This window comes from Conger conger, chromosome 12 (assembly GCF_963514075.1).
Source record: "Conger conger chromosome 12, fConCon1.1, whole genome shotgun sequence".
In the NCBI taxonomy this organism is placed as follows: domain Eukaryota; kingdom Metazoa; phylum Chordata; class Actinopteri; order Anguilliformes; family Congridae; genus Conger; species Conger conger.
Genome location: NC_083771.1, coordinates 5,722,564 through 5,741,119, shown reverse-complemented (window position 1 = coordinate 5,741,119; position 18,556 = coordinate 5,722,564). Strand labels below are relative to the sequence as shown.

At 45.8% G+C, this 18,556-nt stretch overlaps 1 protein-coding gene across 8 annotated transcripts in view; it reads right to left on the bottom strand.

Moving 5' to 3' along the window:
- Positions 1-18,556, bottom strand: part of rc3h2 (ring finger and CCCH-type domains 2) — a 42,253-nt gene extending 23,697 nt beyond the window's left edge. For 4 of the 8 annotated variants that reach the window (XR_009710128.1, XM_061262570.1, XM_061262575.1 and 1 more), the window contains exons 1-7: positions 18,140-18,556; positions 8,614-8,917; positions 7,633-7,747; positions 5,234-5,467; positions 3,671-3,846; positions 1,035-1,235; positions 510-642 (exon numbers count right to left, since the gene is read on the bottom strand). Coding sequence is in view for 7 of the 8 variants with exons in the window: in XM_061262570.1 (XP_061118554.1) it covers positions 510-642; positions 1,035-1,235; positions 3,671-3,846; positions 5,234-5,467; positions 7,633-7,747; positions 8,614-8,844 (1,090 nt within the window). In the remaining variant the exon portion in view is untranslated. Of the gene's footprint in view, positions 1-509; positions 643-1,034; positions 1,236-3,670; positions 3,847-5,233; positions 5,468-7,632; positions 7,748-8,613; positions 8,918-9,106; positions 9,204-12,264; positions 12,330-12,951; positions 13,049-17,713; positions 17,805-18,139 lie in introns of those variants that run through there. The other 4 variants (XM_061262573.1, XM_061262572.1, XM_061262574.1 and 1 more) reach the window with 4 other exon arrangements.

Here is an 18,556-nt window from a genome sequence, read left to right as displayed (position 1 = left end):
GACTTTTTTGCCAAATAACACACAAATATTGCCAATGAGGTGAGACAGTTTGACTCATTTCAAGATTTGCCAAAGGGGTAAAAAAGAACCTCGTTCCCACTTGTTTTGCGAAGGTATGTATATGAGTGTGTTTGTGCGTTCATGTGCTTGTGTTATGTGAGTTTGTGTGTGTGTGTCGTGTAGTGTGGGTTTGTGTGTGTCGTGTTATGTGAGTTTGTGTGTGTCGTGTTGTGTGGGTTTGTGTGTGTCGTGTTGTGTGGGTTTGTGTGTGTGTCATGTTGTTTGAGTTTGTGTGTATGTGTTAGTTGTATGGGTTAGTGTTTGTCGTGTTGTGTGAGTTTGTGTGTGTGTTAGGAGTATGGGTTATTGTTTGTCGTGTTGCGTTGGTTTGTGTATGTGTGTTAGTTGTATGGGTTAGTGTTTGTTGTGTTTAGTGAGTTTGTGTGTTGTGTTGTGTGAGTTTGTTCCTTGCTTTGCTATAACATCCGTACACTCAGACGCCGTTTTACCTGGATTATGATCAATGTTGGCCAGAAGCTCCAGGTGAGATCTTAGGCTGTTCAGGTTGGCTGGGTCTCCCGTCCTCTGCAGAACGATGGTCAGTTCCTGGACACTCTTTGCAAAGGATTCTGGAGACTGGAGCTTGAGGGACCCCAACACCCCAAAAAAGAAACGATTACGAAACAGCACACAGCGTATTAAAGGGTTAGTTTACTTTCGGGGGTTTGTGACATCATTTCATTTTTAAGGGTATGTTTTTTATTGGCCTGTATTTTTGTGTGCGATGAAAGAAAATTGAGATATCAGAATTTACAGCTTCACAATGGCTGGTAAAAATGCATGCGGGGGTTTGTGGTCTAAAGCAAGAAAATACAGTTCAAGTAACTCCAAAACTGCTTGTACAGCAATGTCTGCTTTTAGGTCACAGCAGTATATACTCAAATGTGTGGCCAGTGTGCAAATCCTGCTGTGACGGACAGCAAGGCTGTGTGATTTGTGCGTGAGTGGCAGTCGATGTGGTGTGGCAGCAGTACCTTGTCGATGATGGACTGCATGTGGGACTTGTGGACAAGGTCTCCGTATAGCAGGGAGGACCACTGCTCGGGCGAGATGCGCAGCCCCGCCTCCATGGCGATGTGGACGATCTGGGCGTCGTGTTCGCGACGCAGCGCCTCGTAGGTGCGGAACTCCTCCTTCAGCTGCATGAGCGAGGAGTCCTCGTCTCGCTTGGTCACCTGGGAGACACCCGTTCAGCGATGTTTACGCATTGGGGTCGTGAACGTGCCGGTATTTATAGCGGGGTTAAGTTATGCAAAACAATAATGTGGCAGAAAAACTCCCGAGGCTAGCCAGGCCTTTCGGTCTCCCTTAACAACAAGCTGAAATGAAGTTAGCGTAGCACTAGCTTCTGACACATGAACTGTGTATGTACGAGAGTCAAACAAATCTTTCTGGGGGAATGTTTGAAGGGCTCGGAGTGGAGGAGGGGGAAGGATGAATGGCGCTGCATGAAGGATATTGACTGGAGGGGAATGGAAAACTGATAAATGTTTGATCGACATACACGACCGCTCGTACACGACACAAAGTCTCCATTCAAATCATTTCCCAGTAAGTGAAGCAACAATTATTACAATTTGATTAATTTTATGGAATATATACTTTGAAGATGTGTTCGTATGGTTATGAAGAAATTACTAAATTGAGGAAAAAGTTCATTTTGATTTTACCCTGTCTTTTAAGTTAGAAAATCATCTATAAAGCGTAGCGTGGAAAAGTACAGCGATTTGTGTCTCTCGGTGTCCTCAGACTCAGAAACTCAAAGTCAAATCAGCGGTGAGAAGCGTGGTTCCCCCGTCAGAATCTGCCCTATGAGTAATCATCATCAGACACCAGAGAGAGGGGGCTATCAGCAGGCACGCGACCCGGACAAAGGCCCTGTAATATCACCACCGCCTTACACCACCTCATCAGCCGAAAAAACGTGCCTTACAGTTGAACCCTGTTTCCGAGATATGCAATTACCTGAAACAACCTTGAACTCTTCAAACTATTCCAGACACAGCTTTAGATAACACAATGGTGCATTCTGGGAAATACCTGGCATTCCTCACCTGCCAGCCATATTTATAGTGACCAAATTAGTGAACAATTAACATGGGTTTCAGTGTTATAAGTACACAAGTGCAATTCCTCTTGCTTTAAACCACCTTATGTCTTCTATTTATGACAGTTAACCTCACAAAGCCACGCCTGAGTTTGAATGGCTTCCACCCCTGAGAATGTGTCTCTTTATGAAAACAAACAGAACACCTGCTCAACAGCAGCTTCCAAAGGCAAACAGAGTCAGGATTCTCCAATAGAAACAACTCCGCAATGGTGCCCAATGAACAGTATCCTGCCAACCCATTAAACTGACCAACAATCCTTATTCAATTCCAAAGCTTTGGTTCCCTCCTGCTTACTTGGCCCAGGTTAGATACAGGTGCACCTGTTAATGTTTTGAGTCGTTGAGAGGTGGCATCACAGGAATATGACGGATGTGGAGCAATAGTACCTGAATTAACGAGGTCACTGGGTCCACTGGGAAGGTGAAACAATCCTCACTGCCTCTACGCACAAGCCCAGCTCTAAGCCAGCGTTGCCAACGCAAGCTAGGACTGGCAGCTCTTCAGGAGTAATAACTATTCTATTTGGGTACAAAATGTGCCAGGGCAGACAGAAAGGATGCTTTGTGAATCAGCTCAGATTCCTTTCCCCGGCAAGAGGCTTTTTTGCTGAGTATAAAAATATTAAGACACCTTACAAATCTTCACCAACTGTATTGCACTCACCTCCATCCATCCACTCATTATCTTAACCCGTTTATCCTGAACAGGGTCGCAGGGGGGCTGGAGCCTATCCCAGCATACATTGGGCGAAAGGCAGGAATACACCCTGGACAGGTCGCCAGTCCATCGCAGGGCACACACACCATTCACTCACACACTCAGACCTACGGGCAATTTAGACTCTCCAATCAGCCTAACCTGCATGTCTTTGGACTGTGGGAGGAAACCGGAGTACCCGGAGGAAACCCACGTAGACACAGGGAGAACATGCAAACTCCGCACAGAGAGGCCCCGGCCAACGAGGATTTGAACCCAGGACCTCCTTGCTGTGAGGCAGCAGTGCTACCCACTGCACCATCCGTGCCGCCCTTATTGCACTGAATTTTGCTATTCAATTTCGACCCTAGAAAAATTGAAATGTGCCTGTCAATGTGTCCCCCCCCCCCACCTAATTTGTTTGAGCTGTATGATTCTGTAATGGAGAACATATGTGACAGTCGCAGCTAGCATAATTATTTTCTTTTCAAAGACATTTTGGATTGTGACCACAGGAAGAACAATATAAACACACAGAATACAGTAAAGTGCCCAGTGTTAATTGAACTCTAACGGAGCAGTGAGTCCATTAAGGACCATATACACTGAACATTTTACAGTGTAGGTGGCAGCGGCCATATTTTTTGACCCATGATATTTCTTTCAAAGACACTTTTTTTAGTGTCTGTATATGAGCATGTACTGTGTGTTTAGCCCCTTCAGAATCGTGAATGGTGATTAGTGAATCCCCAGTAAGCAGGACTAAACAGCTGACTGATCACTCAGTCTGAGGGAGCCCTCACCTTGAAACAGGAGGCCCGGTACAGCAGCTGGACCACATGACCGATGCTGGTCTTGGACGCTTGGGGGAACCGCGCCTCCAGCTTCTGGACCACGAACAGGACCAGCACCTTCCGGGACAGGGCTGAGCCGTCCTCCAGAGCCAACAGGACCAGTTTCAGGGCATCTTCCTGCATGGCTGAGAAGCACGGGACACATGATACTGTAATCACACAGAAACCACAGTGGTGCAGCTTACTGGCTTTTCTATTTATTTAACCTTTATTTGTTTAACCATTACCGCACACACCCATTACCGCACACACCCATTACCGCACACACCCATTACTGCACACAGCCATTACTGCACACAGCCATTACCACACACAGCGCTGGAGAGAGCAGCTGCTCGCAGTCAGCACCATCATGCCGGCAGCTCAGTACATCCACGCAGTCTCATACAATGGGTTGGCCCAATACATCAAACCACAACAGCCTGGCCCAGCGCCAAGACAGAGTGTTTGTGTGGCGGCAAAAAGAGCTGATTTCACCTGTGTGCCGCGGCACGAGTGGAAAGAATCTCTCACTGCTGCTGAGATGATCCAACGCCAACACAGCTCTGAGACGAGCAGCACAGCCACAACACAGCTCCGTGACAAGCAGGCACAGCCACAACACAGCTCCGTGACGGGCAGCACAGCCACAGCACAGCTCTGTGATGGGCAGCACAGCCACAACACAGCTCCGTGACGAGTAACACAGCCACAGCATAGCTATGTCACAAGCAGGCACAGCCACAACACAGCTCTGTGACAAGCAGGCACAGCCACAAGACAGCTCTGTGACGGGCAGCACCGCCAAACACAGCTCTGTGACAAGCAGGCACAGCCACAAGACAGCTCTGTGACGGGCAGCACAGCCACAGCATAGCTATGTGACAAGCAGGCACAGCCACAACACAGCTCTGACAGGCAGCACCGCCACAACACCGCTCCGTGACGGGCAGCACAGCCACAGAGCAGCTCCCTGATGGGCAGGCAGAGGAGTGGGTGTGAGGCATGCAGCCTATTCCCAGGCATTGGGTGTGCATAAACACATACACACACGCATAATGCAAACGCACAAAGCACATGTGTACACTAACAAGCAGAACACTCTCACAATGTACTCTCACATACATGCACAAAGCACACGTACTGCATACACAAACAAGCACAACATAATGTACTATCTCACACAAATACGCACACACACACGCGCGGCCCTGTGTATGCTGTTAGAATTGTGTGTATATGTTTGTGCGTGTGTGTGTTTGCATGCATTTCTGTGGTCCGATGTGTATGTGTGTGAATATGTCTGTGTGTGTGTGTGCACATGTGTGTGTATCTGTCTACGTGCGTGTATGTGCGTGTGTGTGTGCGTGCATGCGTGTGTGTGTGTGTGCGTGCGTGCGTGTGTGTATCTGTCTGCGTGCGTGTACGTGCGTGTGTGCGTGCATGCGTGTGTGTGCGTATGTGCGTGTGCGTGTGCGTGTGTGTATCTGTCTGCGTGTGTGTGTGTGTGTGTGTGTGTGTGCTCCAGCTCACCAGGGCCCAGGAACTGGCAGCCGCGGGCGCGCACGGCGGCCCACAGGTTGGCGGAGAGCTGCTGGGGGTTCTGGTGCTGCAGGATGAGCTCGGTGACCGTGCGCTCGCCCAGGGACCGGCCCGCCCGCAGGGCCCGAACCCGGCCCTCCTCCTCCACCAGCTGGCAGTTCACCAGCGTCACCAGCTTCCGCTGCATGGGCCGGCTCAGCACGCTCTGACCCAGGCCCGTCACACCTGGAGAAGGCCCACAGTCAGTCCACACTCCCCTTACCCCCACAGCAACACCCATTACAGTCACACTCTGACCCAGGCCCGTCACACCTGGAGAAGGCCCACAGTCAGTCCACACTCCCCTTACCCCCACAGCAACACCCATTACAGTCACACTCTCACCCAGGCCCGTCACACCTGGAGAAGGCCCACAGTCAGTCCACACTCCCCTCACCCCCACAGCAACACCCATTACAGTCACACTCTCACCCAGGCCCGTCACACCTGGAGAAGGCCCACAGTCAGTCCACACTCCCCTCACCCCCACAGCAACACCCATTACAGTCACACTCTCACCCAGGCCCGTCACACCTGGAGAAGGCCCACAGTCAGTCCACACTCCCCTCACCCCCACAGCAACACCCATTACAGTCACGCTCTCACCCAGGCCCGTCACACCTGGAGAAGGCCCACAGTCAGTCCACACTCCCCTCACCCCCACAGCAACACCCATTACATTATTTTACATTACCATCAATTACCATTACATTACAGACAATCATTATCCAAAGAGACGTGCAAAGAAGTGCATATGGTCATTAGACCATACAGAGCAGGTCATATAAGCTACAATTCACAAAGAATCTCTTGTTCAGCCATGAACATTAACTCCTGGAGTACAGGGGAGGTACATTTTTGTTCTTCAATGAACAAATTTCCCAAATATACCCCAAAAGGTACAATACTGTTGTTTTGGGTACACATAAGTACCTTCCACAAACAAAAAAGGTACAAATTAATTATGAATCCAATGGCAAGGGGTACAATTTTATGTACCCATAGGGTACCACCCCAACACAAGGGGAATGGGCATTATGATTGCCCCATCATGACATAATAGCTGAATCTTTTTCTACTGTATGTCACTGTGGAAAATGATCTGGGGGAATTCCTTAACAAAGTGATTATGAATGACTCTTTCAGAAAGTAGCAAGTGTAGAGGAAAGTATTAGGATACTCTGTTCTGTGAAACATTTATGCTACCCATAAAGAGGCACAGAGGATACAATAAAACCAACGTCTACGTTACATTACAGGCATTTAGCAGACGCTCGTATCCAGAACACAAAGTGCATGAGCAGTTAACAGTGTGCTGCAAACCCTGTAGAGAACACCCTGTTGAGAACAAAACACAAATCAAACAAACAAGCAATAAATCTAAATTGCAGTCATTCCGAGCACCTCTATACAAAATATGAACAACAAAAACCAGTCCACGGTCCACTGCTCTAAGCTCCAATTATCATTTCAGGTTGGGTAGTACAGAACATTCAGTCTGGTCTACCTGATATTCCTGCTTCTTATGCAAAGAGTGTTCCTCGCAAAAAGCACCAATAAACCACTCACTCCAGCAAGACGGCCAGCTTTTAAAACTCTGATAGGAGAACATAATTGGGCTCCGAGTTCCACTCACTCCCACCTGTTTGTATTGTGGGTCTTAAAAGGGTGATTTTCTATTTCAATTACCATCAAATGGGTTCACTGTGAACCTAAGAGATTCCCAAACCCTTATATACTGAAAGAGTTTCATTTATTTGTTAATATTTTTTGGCTTGTTTTTTGTTTCATTTTCAAATGAAAAAAATGATGAACACACTGACAGTATTACACTTATAAAGCATAACACAAAAAAGACAGCACTACATAAAAAAGGTATAAACACAGTTACCTGCATGGGCAAGATGAGTAGACATTCAGTTTAACCCTTAAAAAACTTTCCACACTGCATATACACCTACATATGAAACTGCTCTTTCCATAACCACTGGTAATGCAGAATTCAGTTCTCACATCGTTTCTGTGTTTAATAAGTGTTGCCTGATGATAAGAGACCTGATTAAATTACGGCGGTGGAATCTGTGTGAGAATGCTTTCAGTTTTTTTTTTACTTATTGTTACAGAGAGTTCCCACGATGCACTGTTGGGTGTTGTTTTCTGCAGTGACGCAGATTCCGCGCCTCTGACTCAAACCACAACAAATCAAATATACAGCAAAACAGGATACGCACACGCCTCGCTGCTGAATTAGAGATGTGGGGCAGTGTGAGGAGCGCAGTGGTGCGTTAAGGCCGGCGGCGAGGGCGGGAGGGGGGCGGGAGGGGGGGGCGGGAGGGGGGGCGGGGCGTCACCTTTTCCACCGCCGACCGGCTTCAGGTAGAGGGCCAGCTCCTCCACGGACCTCCTGGAGGCCTCGTAGTGTTCGCTCTCCACCACACTGCCCAGGGTCACCGTCTGCTCCGACACCTGGCCCGCGTAAACAACACAGCACAACTCAGCCTCGCCGCAAACCCACCGTCCCGGCATCTGCTCAGTGTTAAATGATCAGTGTTAAACTCTACTCTTACAGAAGATGCGCTCCCATTTGGACCCATTACTCTGTTAGAGTTGAATGAACACCGGACATTTCACTGTGCCGCCCTCCAGTGGAGCCGCCCTCCAGTGGAGCCGCCCTCCAGTGCTTTCCGCTGTTACTCTGCTAGAGTTGCATTAACACTGTCGATTTTACTGTGTTTTTCTTTTCATTTAATGAAGTGAAAATGCTATTAATGTACATTACAGTGGCGAAGGTGCTTGACAGGGACCTGGGACATTGGTGGCTCAAGCCTCAGCCACGATAAGATCAGTGCAGCCGTTGGGCCCTTGAGCAAGGCCCCTAACCCCACATTGCTCCAGGGGGGATTGGCCCCTGCTTAGTCTGTCTGTTGTAAGTCGCTTTGGATAAAAGCGTCAGCTAAATAACCGTCATGTAATGTGTATTAATACATGTACTGAGCTCTTACACACTCAAAGTGAAAGTGGATGAACATTGTTGTTCTTCCATGATCAAATTTCCCAAAAATGTGCACTGAAAGTACAGCAATGCTCTCTCCGGGTGCAAATGACTGCATTTTCCAAACAGAAATGGTACAAATTAATGATATATCACTGGCTCGGGGTACACTTTTATGCACCTACACTACAGCGTAGCCAGCCCTGGCATGGGGGCTGGCATGGCAACAACTGGAGCGGAGGGCACGAGACCGGAGAGGATGGAGGGTTTTCATCGACAGGGAATTTAAAGGCCTGAGAAGAAGAAGACCACAGCGTAGCGCCCCAGCTCCTGGCCGTACCTGCGCTCCCACCAGCTGCAGCAGGGCACAGTTGACGGGCAGCAGGTCGATGTCGGTGCTGATGGCGGTCTGGTCGAAGGGGCAGGCCTTGCGGTGCAGCTTGTGGAGGCAGGTCTTGCACACGGTGTGGGAGCAGCCCAGGCTGATGGGCTTGTGGCCGCTCCCGTCAAACTCATTGTAGCAGATGGGGCAGGACAGGAACTCTGTCCACTGCGCCGCCTGCACCGGCATGCTGGGGCCTGCGGGGGGCGCTGCTGGGCTCAGGGGGATCGCATGCCGCCACGCCGCGGCACCTCACACACCGCTGGGGGGGAGGGCACAGAGAAGGACAGTTAGGAATTAACCAGTCTGGCATTAACCAGTAGAACAGCGCTACTCAACTCCACGCCCTGCGGGCCTGCGGGTGTTCACTCCTGCCGGGTCCTACACCACCTGGGTTCACTCATTATTTTACCTGCTCATTTTACCTGCTCTTATTTTATAATTATTTTACCTGTATTAAGCTGAATCGTGAAATCAGGTGGTGTAGCGCACGGTCGAAGCGAATACCAGCAGACACTGCGGCACACAGGACGAGGAGTTCAGTAGCGCTGCTGTAGTAAAACATTAATCCGTCACTCAAATTGGAATTCACAGGAATCCAGACAGCATGTGTACATTTTAATTTGATAACCGTCAGTAGCTTATATTATAGTCAATGGCTTGGCGTCTACAATAGCTTAACAGAGTTAAACATACTCTTATTCTGACTTCTTAGAAATGGAGAATGAGAGTACTATTTGCAGTGACTGTAATTCTCATTCAATATAATTCCCTCTGGAAACTGAGAAATTATGCGCTGCCATTCAAGTTCAAAATTAAATGAATGTATTCTGGTACAGAATGAAAGCCCAGCAAATGTCCTTCATGTGCCTAATGTCTCCTTGCTGTGGATGAAAGCAGCCCTGGGCCTGTCGGTCTGAACATCCAACACCAGGGCGATCTGAACAACGGCTTTTAATGGCAGTGCACAGTATGAGTACCTCTCTCATGAGGTGCCATGGTTGCCATGGTTGGTTCTGTGTGATGACACCATGTAATCACACTCACTGTTTCAGCCTGGCTCCGCATTCTACACAATTTTGAAGAAATGCATTCTGGGGTGGGTAGACTAGGTGCGTCCATAACATTTGCATAAAGTATTCTCTGACCAATCAGGTGCTGGCAGTGGTTGTGGTACTGATCCATAACAGCTGACTTTCCGACTTCAAAAATAGCCGTTAAAAGTAAACGGACAAATTCGTGCGTGTCAACAATTTTTGATTGACATCCATATGAAAAGGGTACACAGACATCATGATTGCAATGAGGCCAGAGTGCAAAAATTATGCAAAATGTTTTCAAACATTCTTACAACACTCTTCTACCAGTTTTTAATGCCAAAATGATATTATTTGATAAATGTTTACATAATGGCACGGATTAAAATGTTCTACTATAAAGTAGGCATACAAACACGTTTACCGCTCACATAATATGCATCTAGGGTGCAATTACTCTTTAACTGGACCCTGTTAACGTCCACACAGTAAAACAGCCACTAAAGCTCCGCTGATGTTTGCCTCCGAAAACTGCCCCCCTACCCCCTACCGCTCCGCTGCCCGCTCAGACGTTACCCTTGACCCCTCTAACTCCTGGCTGCCTTCCTCGTGTCACCCTGTCTGCACTCTCTCTGACATCGCACCTCCCGCTCCAGAACGTGTCACACCCTCTCTCTCCCCCTCCGTATCTGAGCACGCCCTGCATCCCTCTGAATCTTACAGTACATCATATGGGGCAGCCTATAGCCTTGGACTACATGACTGGTATCCAGAAGGTTGGTGGTTCAAATCCCGGTGTAGCCACAATACGATCTGCACAGCTGTTGGCCCCTTCAGCAAGGCCCTTAACCCTGCAAGGCCCATAACTCTCTCCTGCTCAGTCTAATCAACTGTAAGTCGCTTTGGATAAAAGCGTCAGCTAAATTACTAATTATTATGAATATATGGGTAGAAATATTTGTAATTTACTGTCAAACATGAAATGGAGTCCAATAGGAAATTCGTTTTTTCATGCAAAAATATAGGTTTCACGTGATATTCATCGGTGAAACTGATAGCTGCAAAGGAGAGCTGGCCCCCTGGTCTGAATGTCCAAGTGCAGAGGCCCTGCTGACATGGGGAGGGAAGGAGTCCCATCTCCCAGCCACCTGATTTACACCACGCGTCACACTGATTTACACCCTGCGCCCGTCGCCGGGAGCCACACGATAAATATAGAGAGGGAAACCGAAGAAGACAGGGGGAGGGAGTGTGAGAAAGTGCCAGAGAGAGAGGGAGAGGAAGAGAGGGGGAGAGGGGGAGAGAGAGGGAGTGGGAGAGAGAGGGAGAGAGAGAGGGCAAGAGAGAGAGGGAGATGGAGTGGGAGAGAGCGTGCTGTCCCAGAGCCAGTGATAGTCACATGTTCCCAAAAGTTTTATTGCAGAGATATTTATAACAATCATCACAAAGGTCAGACTCTTCAAGTCCCCAGCAGAGCAGTGACTGCTTTGAGGACAGCTGCACTAAATCCTGTCATTTACCATACACGCAATATCACTAACAATACCAGCGATCGCTACAGAGAACCAGCAAATACAGAAACAACAGCCTGGACTCTAGTTCCTGTATACTACTGGCATAGGTGTAGCCACAATAAGATCTATACAGCGGTTGGGCCCTTGAGCAAGGCCCTTAACCCCGCATTGCTCCAGGGGGATTGTCCACTGCTTAGTGTAATCAACGTCAGCTAAATAACTGTAATGTAAAGTCAACAGTTACATTAATGAGATATAAAATGAACAGTTCAAATTAGCAGATCCATTTCAAATGAAGCACAGGTCATCTGTGAGGACGGCTGCTGGTGTCGGCTGGTTTTTCGTCATGTTCCTGCATAATTTAAGTCACTGACTGACATAAGACAAAGGAGCCAGGCCCAGCACGCATTGTTCTAGGCCCAAAATGGTTCCTTGAAAGGAAATTACAAAACCCCACAGACAAGAAAATACATATGTGAAATGTATTTAGCAATATATGTCCGAATAATAAAGACTGGCACTAAAATGTTATTTTTTAAAATTATTCCACTTTTGATGTATTTGAAATACAAGAAACATATATAAGGAAGGACCAACATAGTTTTGCCATATATTTACACCAGCACTTCACCCTCTCAGATTCGTTAATCTTATTTTACAGACAAAATAATTGAGGCCATGGCAGAAATGAAAAACAAAATATTCCTCTATCACCATAACGTTTAACTAAACTGTAACAGCTTTGCAAACAATGAAACTGAATAAACTGATAATGTGTTTATTCTGTGTAATCATATATAAAAATATAAATAAACTTGCCTTCTTTAAAAGCAACCAGCCATAATATATTTCTCAAGTTTTGTGTAAAACAGACACATGTGCAATGCATATATCTAACAGGATATAGATTGCATTGTATTGATTTCTAATACCCTTTAGCCAATAAAATACGGTTAATCAACACGTGCGCTTTAATTTAATTCAGTTCATGAAGCGTAGACTCATCGGCAGTGTCGAACTTTTACCGCATTAAATCTTTAAAAAGCGTTTATTCCTACCGTCCGGAATCTGAGGTTAGTCAGCCACACCCGCGTGGACAGCTCCGTGCTGATCCTGCGCGTCATGCCTCCGTCCTGAATATATCACCACGGGCTTCACGCAACAGTTGGGCTCGAAAGTGCTTTGCAAAATTGAAATGAGCACATGTGACTGTGTTTTCCGTGGGAGCTATTACCCTAAATATTACGGAGGCTTCCCGCAAAGTAGACGGTTTAGAAAGTTTAAAAAAAACCCACAATAATTTACCCGCGTGGAAGACCAACTGACACTTCCTGTTTTTAAGGGTCGGGCAGTCCAAATTCAGAAAGCACATACACAGTGTATCTAACGCTTTATAACGTCAGGCGATTATGAAAAAAGGAACCCTCGACCAAGTAAATTTATCTTGGACCAACCAACCTCTTGTGCTTGCCTCTTTGACAGCATTACAATGTAGTGCACATTGCGCATGAATTTTCGTATATAAAACGTTGGGGAACAGTTGTCAGCGACACGCTGAAATCCAGATGCAGCAACTGTAACTCACACGTCTTCACTCATATTGCGTCTCTTGTTACACGAGAGAGATCGGGGAGCCACCTCCGGCTGGTAAACAACAGGAAGCATTTGTTCATTCTCATGTGACAGTCGTAGGCGAGGCCCCTGAACAGCCTCCCACATATGCCGAGACACGGCCATGCACTCACCGTGAAAGGGCAAGTGGCACGGTCCACTTCACAAAATCACATGCTGTTTAATCACGACCAATTCAAATTATCCCCAAAAAAGGTAAACCCCTTTTTTTTTTTTTTTTGCATGACTTAATAAAAAATATGAACAGGTGGTCCTGGGTATTTCATAATTTCAAAACAAAGGACAATTAAGATGTGAGAAATAAGCATAAATTGCCCCTAGTTCCAAAGGAAATGTTGCAGTAGCTACTTCAGCCTATAGCACACATAACACAATATAGCCCAATGTAGGCTAGTATGAATGGGCACAGATGCTGTGTAAGACTGTGGGGGTGAGGGGGTGCGCATAGGATTGTGTGTTGATGGGCAGCCCCTCATGTCGCCCAGCACATTCCCCTGTCTGAAACTTAACCACTGGAATGCAGGGTGCAAGACCGCCATGGGTTTGTACTCATGCCACAGACCCTATATTGAGTAGTACATCCCCACTACAGCACCCTGGACTCATCTTATCAGATTACCTCCCCTCAAGAGATGAGGAGAACATCATGCTCACAGTGAAGAATATCTGTTTTAACTTCAGCCTTTGATCCTCAACACCAATGATGCGAGCAACCGTTAAGTGCAAGATCAAAATCTTCCACGACACAAGACTTTTTCCTTGAAATGCCCTGCAGGAATATCCAGGAAATTATTTTAACTACTTTGACCTCTGCGAGAAGGCCATAACCTGGTCCTTGAGTGCAGCAGGGGACTGTTGTACAAGCATATCATTCATAATATACATTTATTTATTTATTCATATATTGACAGACATTATAACATACTACCAGACAGAGGCTTAAAATCACCAACTTGATAATTATTTAGTGTATGATAAAACACTACACTAAACAAACACTAAACAAACATTGACAGCCAATATCCTGCAATCTCTTCAAAACAAAATTTAAATGTAAAAAGTAATTTCAAGTCCAAAGCAGCCCCATTATTATAATGCCATATCATTACAATTACAGCAACATTGAAAACTGCCCAAGTATTTTCTAACATGGCTTAACTAAACTTAAAATTGACATAAAACCTTTGGAACTGAATCCAATTTAGCTGAGTGGTCCATGGGTGTGTACTGTGAACAGTGCAGTGATGCAACAACATGAAAGGAACTGTTGTTTTGAGTTCTAATATTAGGCCTAGCAATACTAGTCTAGGTCACATGGAAAACATGTCTTATCCCTTTTATAGAGCATTGGACAACATCAGGAATGAGACCGGCCGTATTTTCATGGGGAGACACTCAAACATTGCTCACTCTCAGCTCAACTGTCACCCAACCTGAAGACAATGTGTGCTACCACTGCAGAGAAAAGGTTCTTCACGGCTGACCCTGCCAAACATATTTCCACTTGTAAGAGAGCCAAGGTAACCAATGTGTTCACCATTCCCTTCCCCCAGTGAAAATACTTAAGAAAAATTACCAGTTTCCCTGTCTGAACCATAACAAAATTAAGTAACATTACATGTTATTTAGCTGACGCTTTTATCCAAAGTGACTAACAGTTGATTCGACTAAGCAGGGGACAATCCCCCCTGGAGCAATGTGGGATAAGGGCCTAGCTTAAGGGCCCAACAGCTGTGCAGATCTTATTGTGGCTACACCAGGGATTGAACCACAAACCTTGCGGGTCCCAGTCATGAACCTTAACCACTATGCTCCGTGCTAGCGTGAGAACAAAAAGAACCCATTTACACTTGACTGCCTCTCAATGCAACAAATAGCAGGACACCGGCATCAGATGCTGATCGCAGACTTACTCCCTCCCACACTGCCAGTGTGAAGCATACTGAGCGCGCCCACTCAACACAGCGAGTCCTTCTGTAGCTCCCCGCCTGCATGCGAGTCTGAGTCAACTGCAGCCAGTCACACATCAGTAGTGGTCGAGTCACTGCCTCCATCGAGCCTGCAGAAGGCAGGCTTTAGGGGTGGCCAAAGCTTGCTTGGGACAATGAACACCTCAGGGCCTTAGCACCTTGGTCACCTAGCGACATGTGGAAAACCTGGCTTCCCTATCTGCAGGCTAGGTTGGAATTTGGATGTGGACTATATCCACCTTTCAGGGATGTGCTTCTCCAAAAAAGGAAAAAATCAATCGTCCATTTCCTCTTCTTCATGACCTTGTGTTGGTGAGCATCCAAACAGAGGCAGGAAGTAGATCGCAGTACAAAATTCTGGTGGTGCATTAGCAAATACGTAACTCAATGCAATAATATAACTTGCGAGAACCAATCAGACTGCAGAATTTGTAGATGAAACTAATCAGAAAAACCGTAAAAGCAGAAATCAAACCTTTTCCTATTCAACTCTCGTATCCAAGGCAGCGCTTAATCTCTGCGTCACATTTTCCCTGCTGCTTCACCTAGGACAGGGGTCGGCAACCCTGGTCCTGGAGAGCCGCAGGGTGTGCTGGCTTTCATTGTTACTTGGCATTAATTGATCAATGAAAGCCGTTGATTACACAGTTAACTCACCTCACCTGGTTTCTTGGGTCTGAGTCGCTTGCTTATTTTAAGGTGGAGACGAAAGCCAGCACACCCTGCGGCTCTCCGGGACCAGGGTTGCCAACCCCTGACCTTGGATATGAAACTGGCCTCAATGCATCCAGGTACATCAATCATGATCATCCCTACAGGCGTAAAATGGCCTTTCCCTGTACTCTTTACCACACATACGTAGGAACAGGCAATTGGTGAACAAATGGTAAACCTGTATGGAGTAGTCACTGTATTACATTAATCATGCAATTTGTGATATAATGTCATCATATCTTTGTAAGTCACCATCAGTGGTGGTTATTTAGTGGGGCAAAAATCTTTCCTTTAAACTGAACATTGGTCTCAACCTGTTTTCATTGTTCTTCTTCGATTAACGAGTGTGCCAATGATCTGGGGTGAGTTTCCCGATAGCGATGTGTCTTGAAAATGCACAACACACTTAACGCACAATTTCAAGACAGACCATGTGCATTTCCCAAAACTTGACGTGAGGAGAATCTTTCAAGAGTAACTCTTAAGAGTTACTTGAAGGTAACATTCCCTTCAGTTAACTTGTCAGGTATGTTTACAATATGGAATCAAAATGACATTAAGAAGTTTGTCCAAACAAATTGCACTTTCTTGAACAAAATTGAAATTAGACAATAGGGTACCCAATACAGAGCCTTTTTAATCAAAAGTGAAACTTGCAAAAAGCAGAAGACCATAAGATCACTTTTGCAAAACTGCTTATGTATGAAAAACGCACAATTATGGTAGGTTAAGGGACATAGTTTTAGGTTATGTTTTACAGGTAGCCTAATTTATTTGTCCTCTATCAGTACGAAGGCTGAAAAGGATCTGACACATGCAATACTTCTGAATTTCACAACTAGTTCCAGGATGTTGTGAGAAAAGCACAAATTTCAGGTAGTAGCCTACCTGAGCAGCAACACGTTTCGGGAAACACTCGTGAAATTGCGGAATGTCTTGAAGAGATACAACATGCTTTGGGAAACTCACCACTGTTCTACCAGCAAAAAACTGCAGGGGAACTCCTTTGGTCATAAAGACACACAGCTTTGAATCTCTTGCATCACTGAGCTCAGGCATAGACGGTACAAGACATCCTTCAGGACATCACACCGTTAAGACCCACAGCACCACTCACGTCTCCCATAGCACTTTACAGAGGTCTGTTTGGCATCAGAATACCTGGTACTGTTTGCTTCACAACAAAGGTGGAACCCCAATTTGACGAGGGCAAATCCAAGGTTGTAGGTGGGGCATTGCCGGTGTAACTTAATGACTTGCTGAGGAAGGTAGTTAATGACTTGCTCGAGTACATCTCCAGCTGTATGAATGGATTGTATGTACAATCTCAGAAATAAAGGTAGGAGAAATGCTTAAAAAGGTACAAATGCTTATTATTAATTTGAACTTTTTTGCTTGAAAAATGCACTCATTTGTACACAAAGAAAACATTACTGTACTTTCAGGGTACATTTGGGAAATTTGATCCCTGAAGAACAAAACTGTACCTCCACTGTCACTTTATTTCTGAGAGTGTAGCCTACAAATGAAAGTTGGTCCGGACAAGAGCTCAAATGCCAAATATCTCAAATATAATTGTGAATGTACTGCTCTTGCGAAAAACAGTAACACATGGGAGAGGACAGGTGTGTGTGCGCGCTTAGACGTCTCCACAGTGCTGAATTAAAACTACAACCGCCACTAAGGGATCAGATTCGTGCATCAGCATCAGCTTGTAACACTCACTGGTCAAAAATGCACATTTGTCAGTAGATATTGGTAATGTGAATAATATTGTCAAAATAATAAACAATAGGCCTATATAACTTAACTGCACTAAATAAATAAAGTAATAGGCCGACATACTTTCTATGTGATGTTTTTGAGTCTTTTTTAAGATCCTCCTTTCCTTGTTCTGTGTACATACTTGCACCGGACAAAAGCAAAAACAAAATATTTGGCACACCTACATCGTCACAGAAAGTGGCAGGCAGAATATGAAAGTGAAATTAGGCAACTGTGCACGGAAATAAGGAACATTAAATTAATTCTTAGCTGAGCGTGTCAACATCATTATACAACTTAGTTTCTCACTTCGTGGTTAAATAAGGTTTTGCTACTGAAAATATGAATGCTCGGTTTAATTATTATCCACTCAAAATACCGATTCAATGTAGGAGGCGAACACCTGAACGATGCCACAATAACTTACTAGAGACTGCTGCTTTGCTCACTCCGCTGCTACCTGGAAACATAAACAGGCGCCCAACATATTATAAACGATCCAAGATAGATTTCCCCGCACTGTTCCAGATAGGTAGTCTTTAGGGTGCAAATGCATCTCTGTTTTCAGGAAATTTCTGGCGAAATCGCGGTCACTTGACGGAAGACAGGGCGCAGAATATAATTGCAACTCCGTGCACTCGCTGTTGCTTTGCAACGGAATTGGAAAACAAAATTGTTTTAAAATATAATCGCTCATATTGATAAGGCGTACATTAATTATTTTTATTCCCTGCCGATGTTACATAACCACTGTAAGTCCCGCCTAAAAATTGTGCAGCACCCATCACTGCCCATCACGGTACTGTCGTACTTTGAAAACCTGCAATAAACTCGCAACTCTGAAGTCACTTACCCCAGGCACCACGGTAAGAGAGTAATATCCATCGTTTTTTTTCGACCAGGAGGTGAAAAATGAAAATACTTAATCAGCTGCAACTTCACAGAAGCGACAAAACAATAAGTTTTTTTTCTTTTGAAAGGTGGCTGTCACGTCATGTCATGACAACAAATGTAAAATGTCATTTGTGTCAATTTCAGCGCAATTTCCCTGGCTACGCGACATCTTCGCTCAGGTTCACTCCCTCGGTTTGACAACTGGGGAGCTCCATGCCTCGTATCACTCCGCTCAGGCCGTGTACATGACGCGCGCCGCGGGTAGAGGCGCAGAAACAGCTTCGGCGGCGTTACGGGACCATGTCAACTCCGTAAAATAAATGTCAATTTCAGATTGTGCCACTAAAGCACACTTGTTACGATCGTGCATATATGG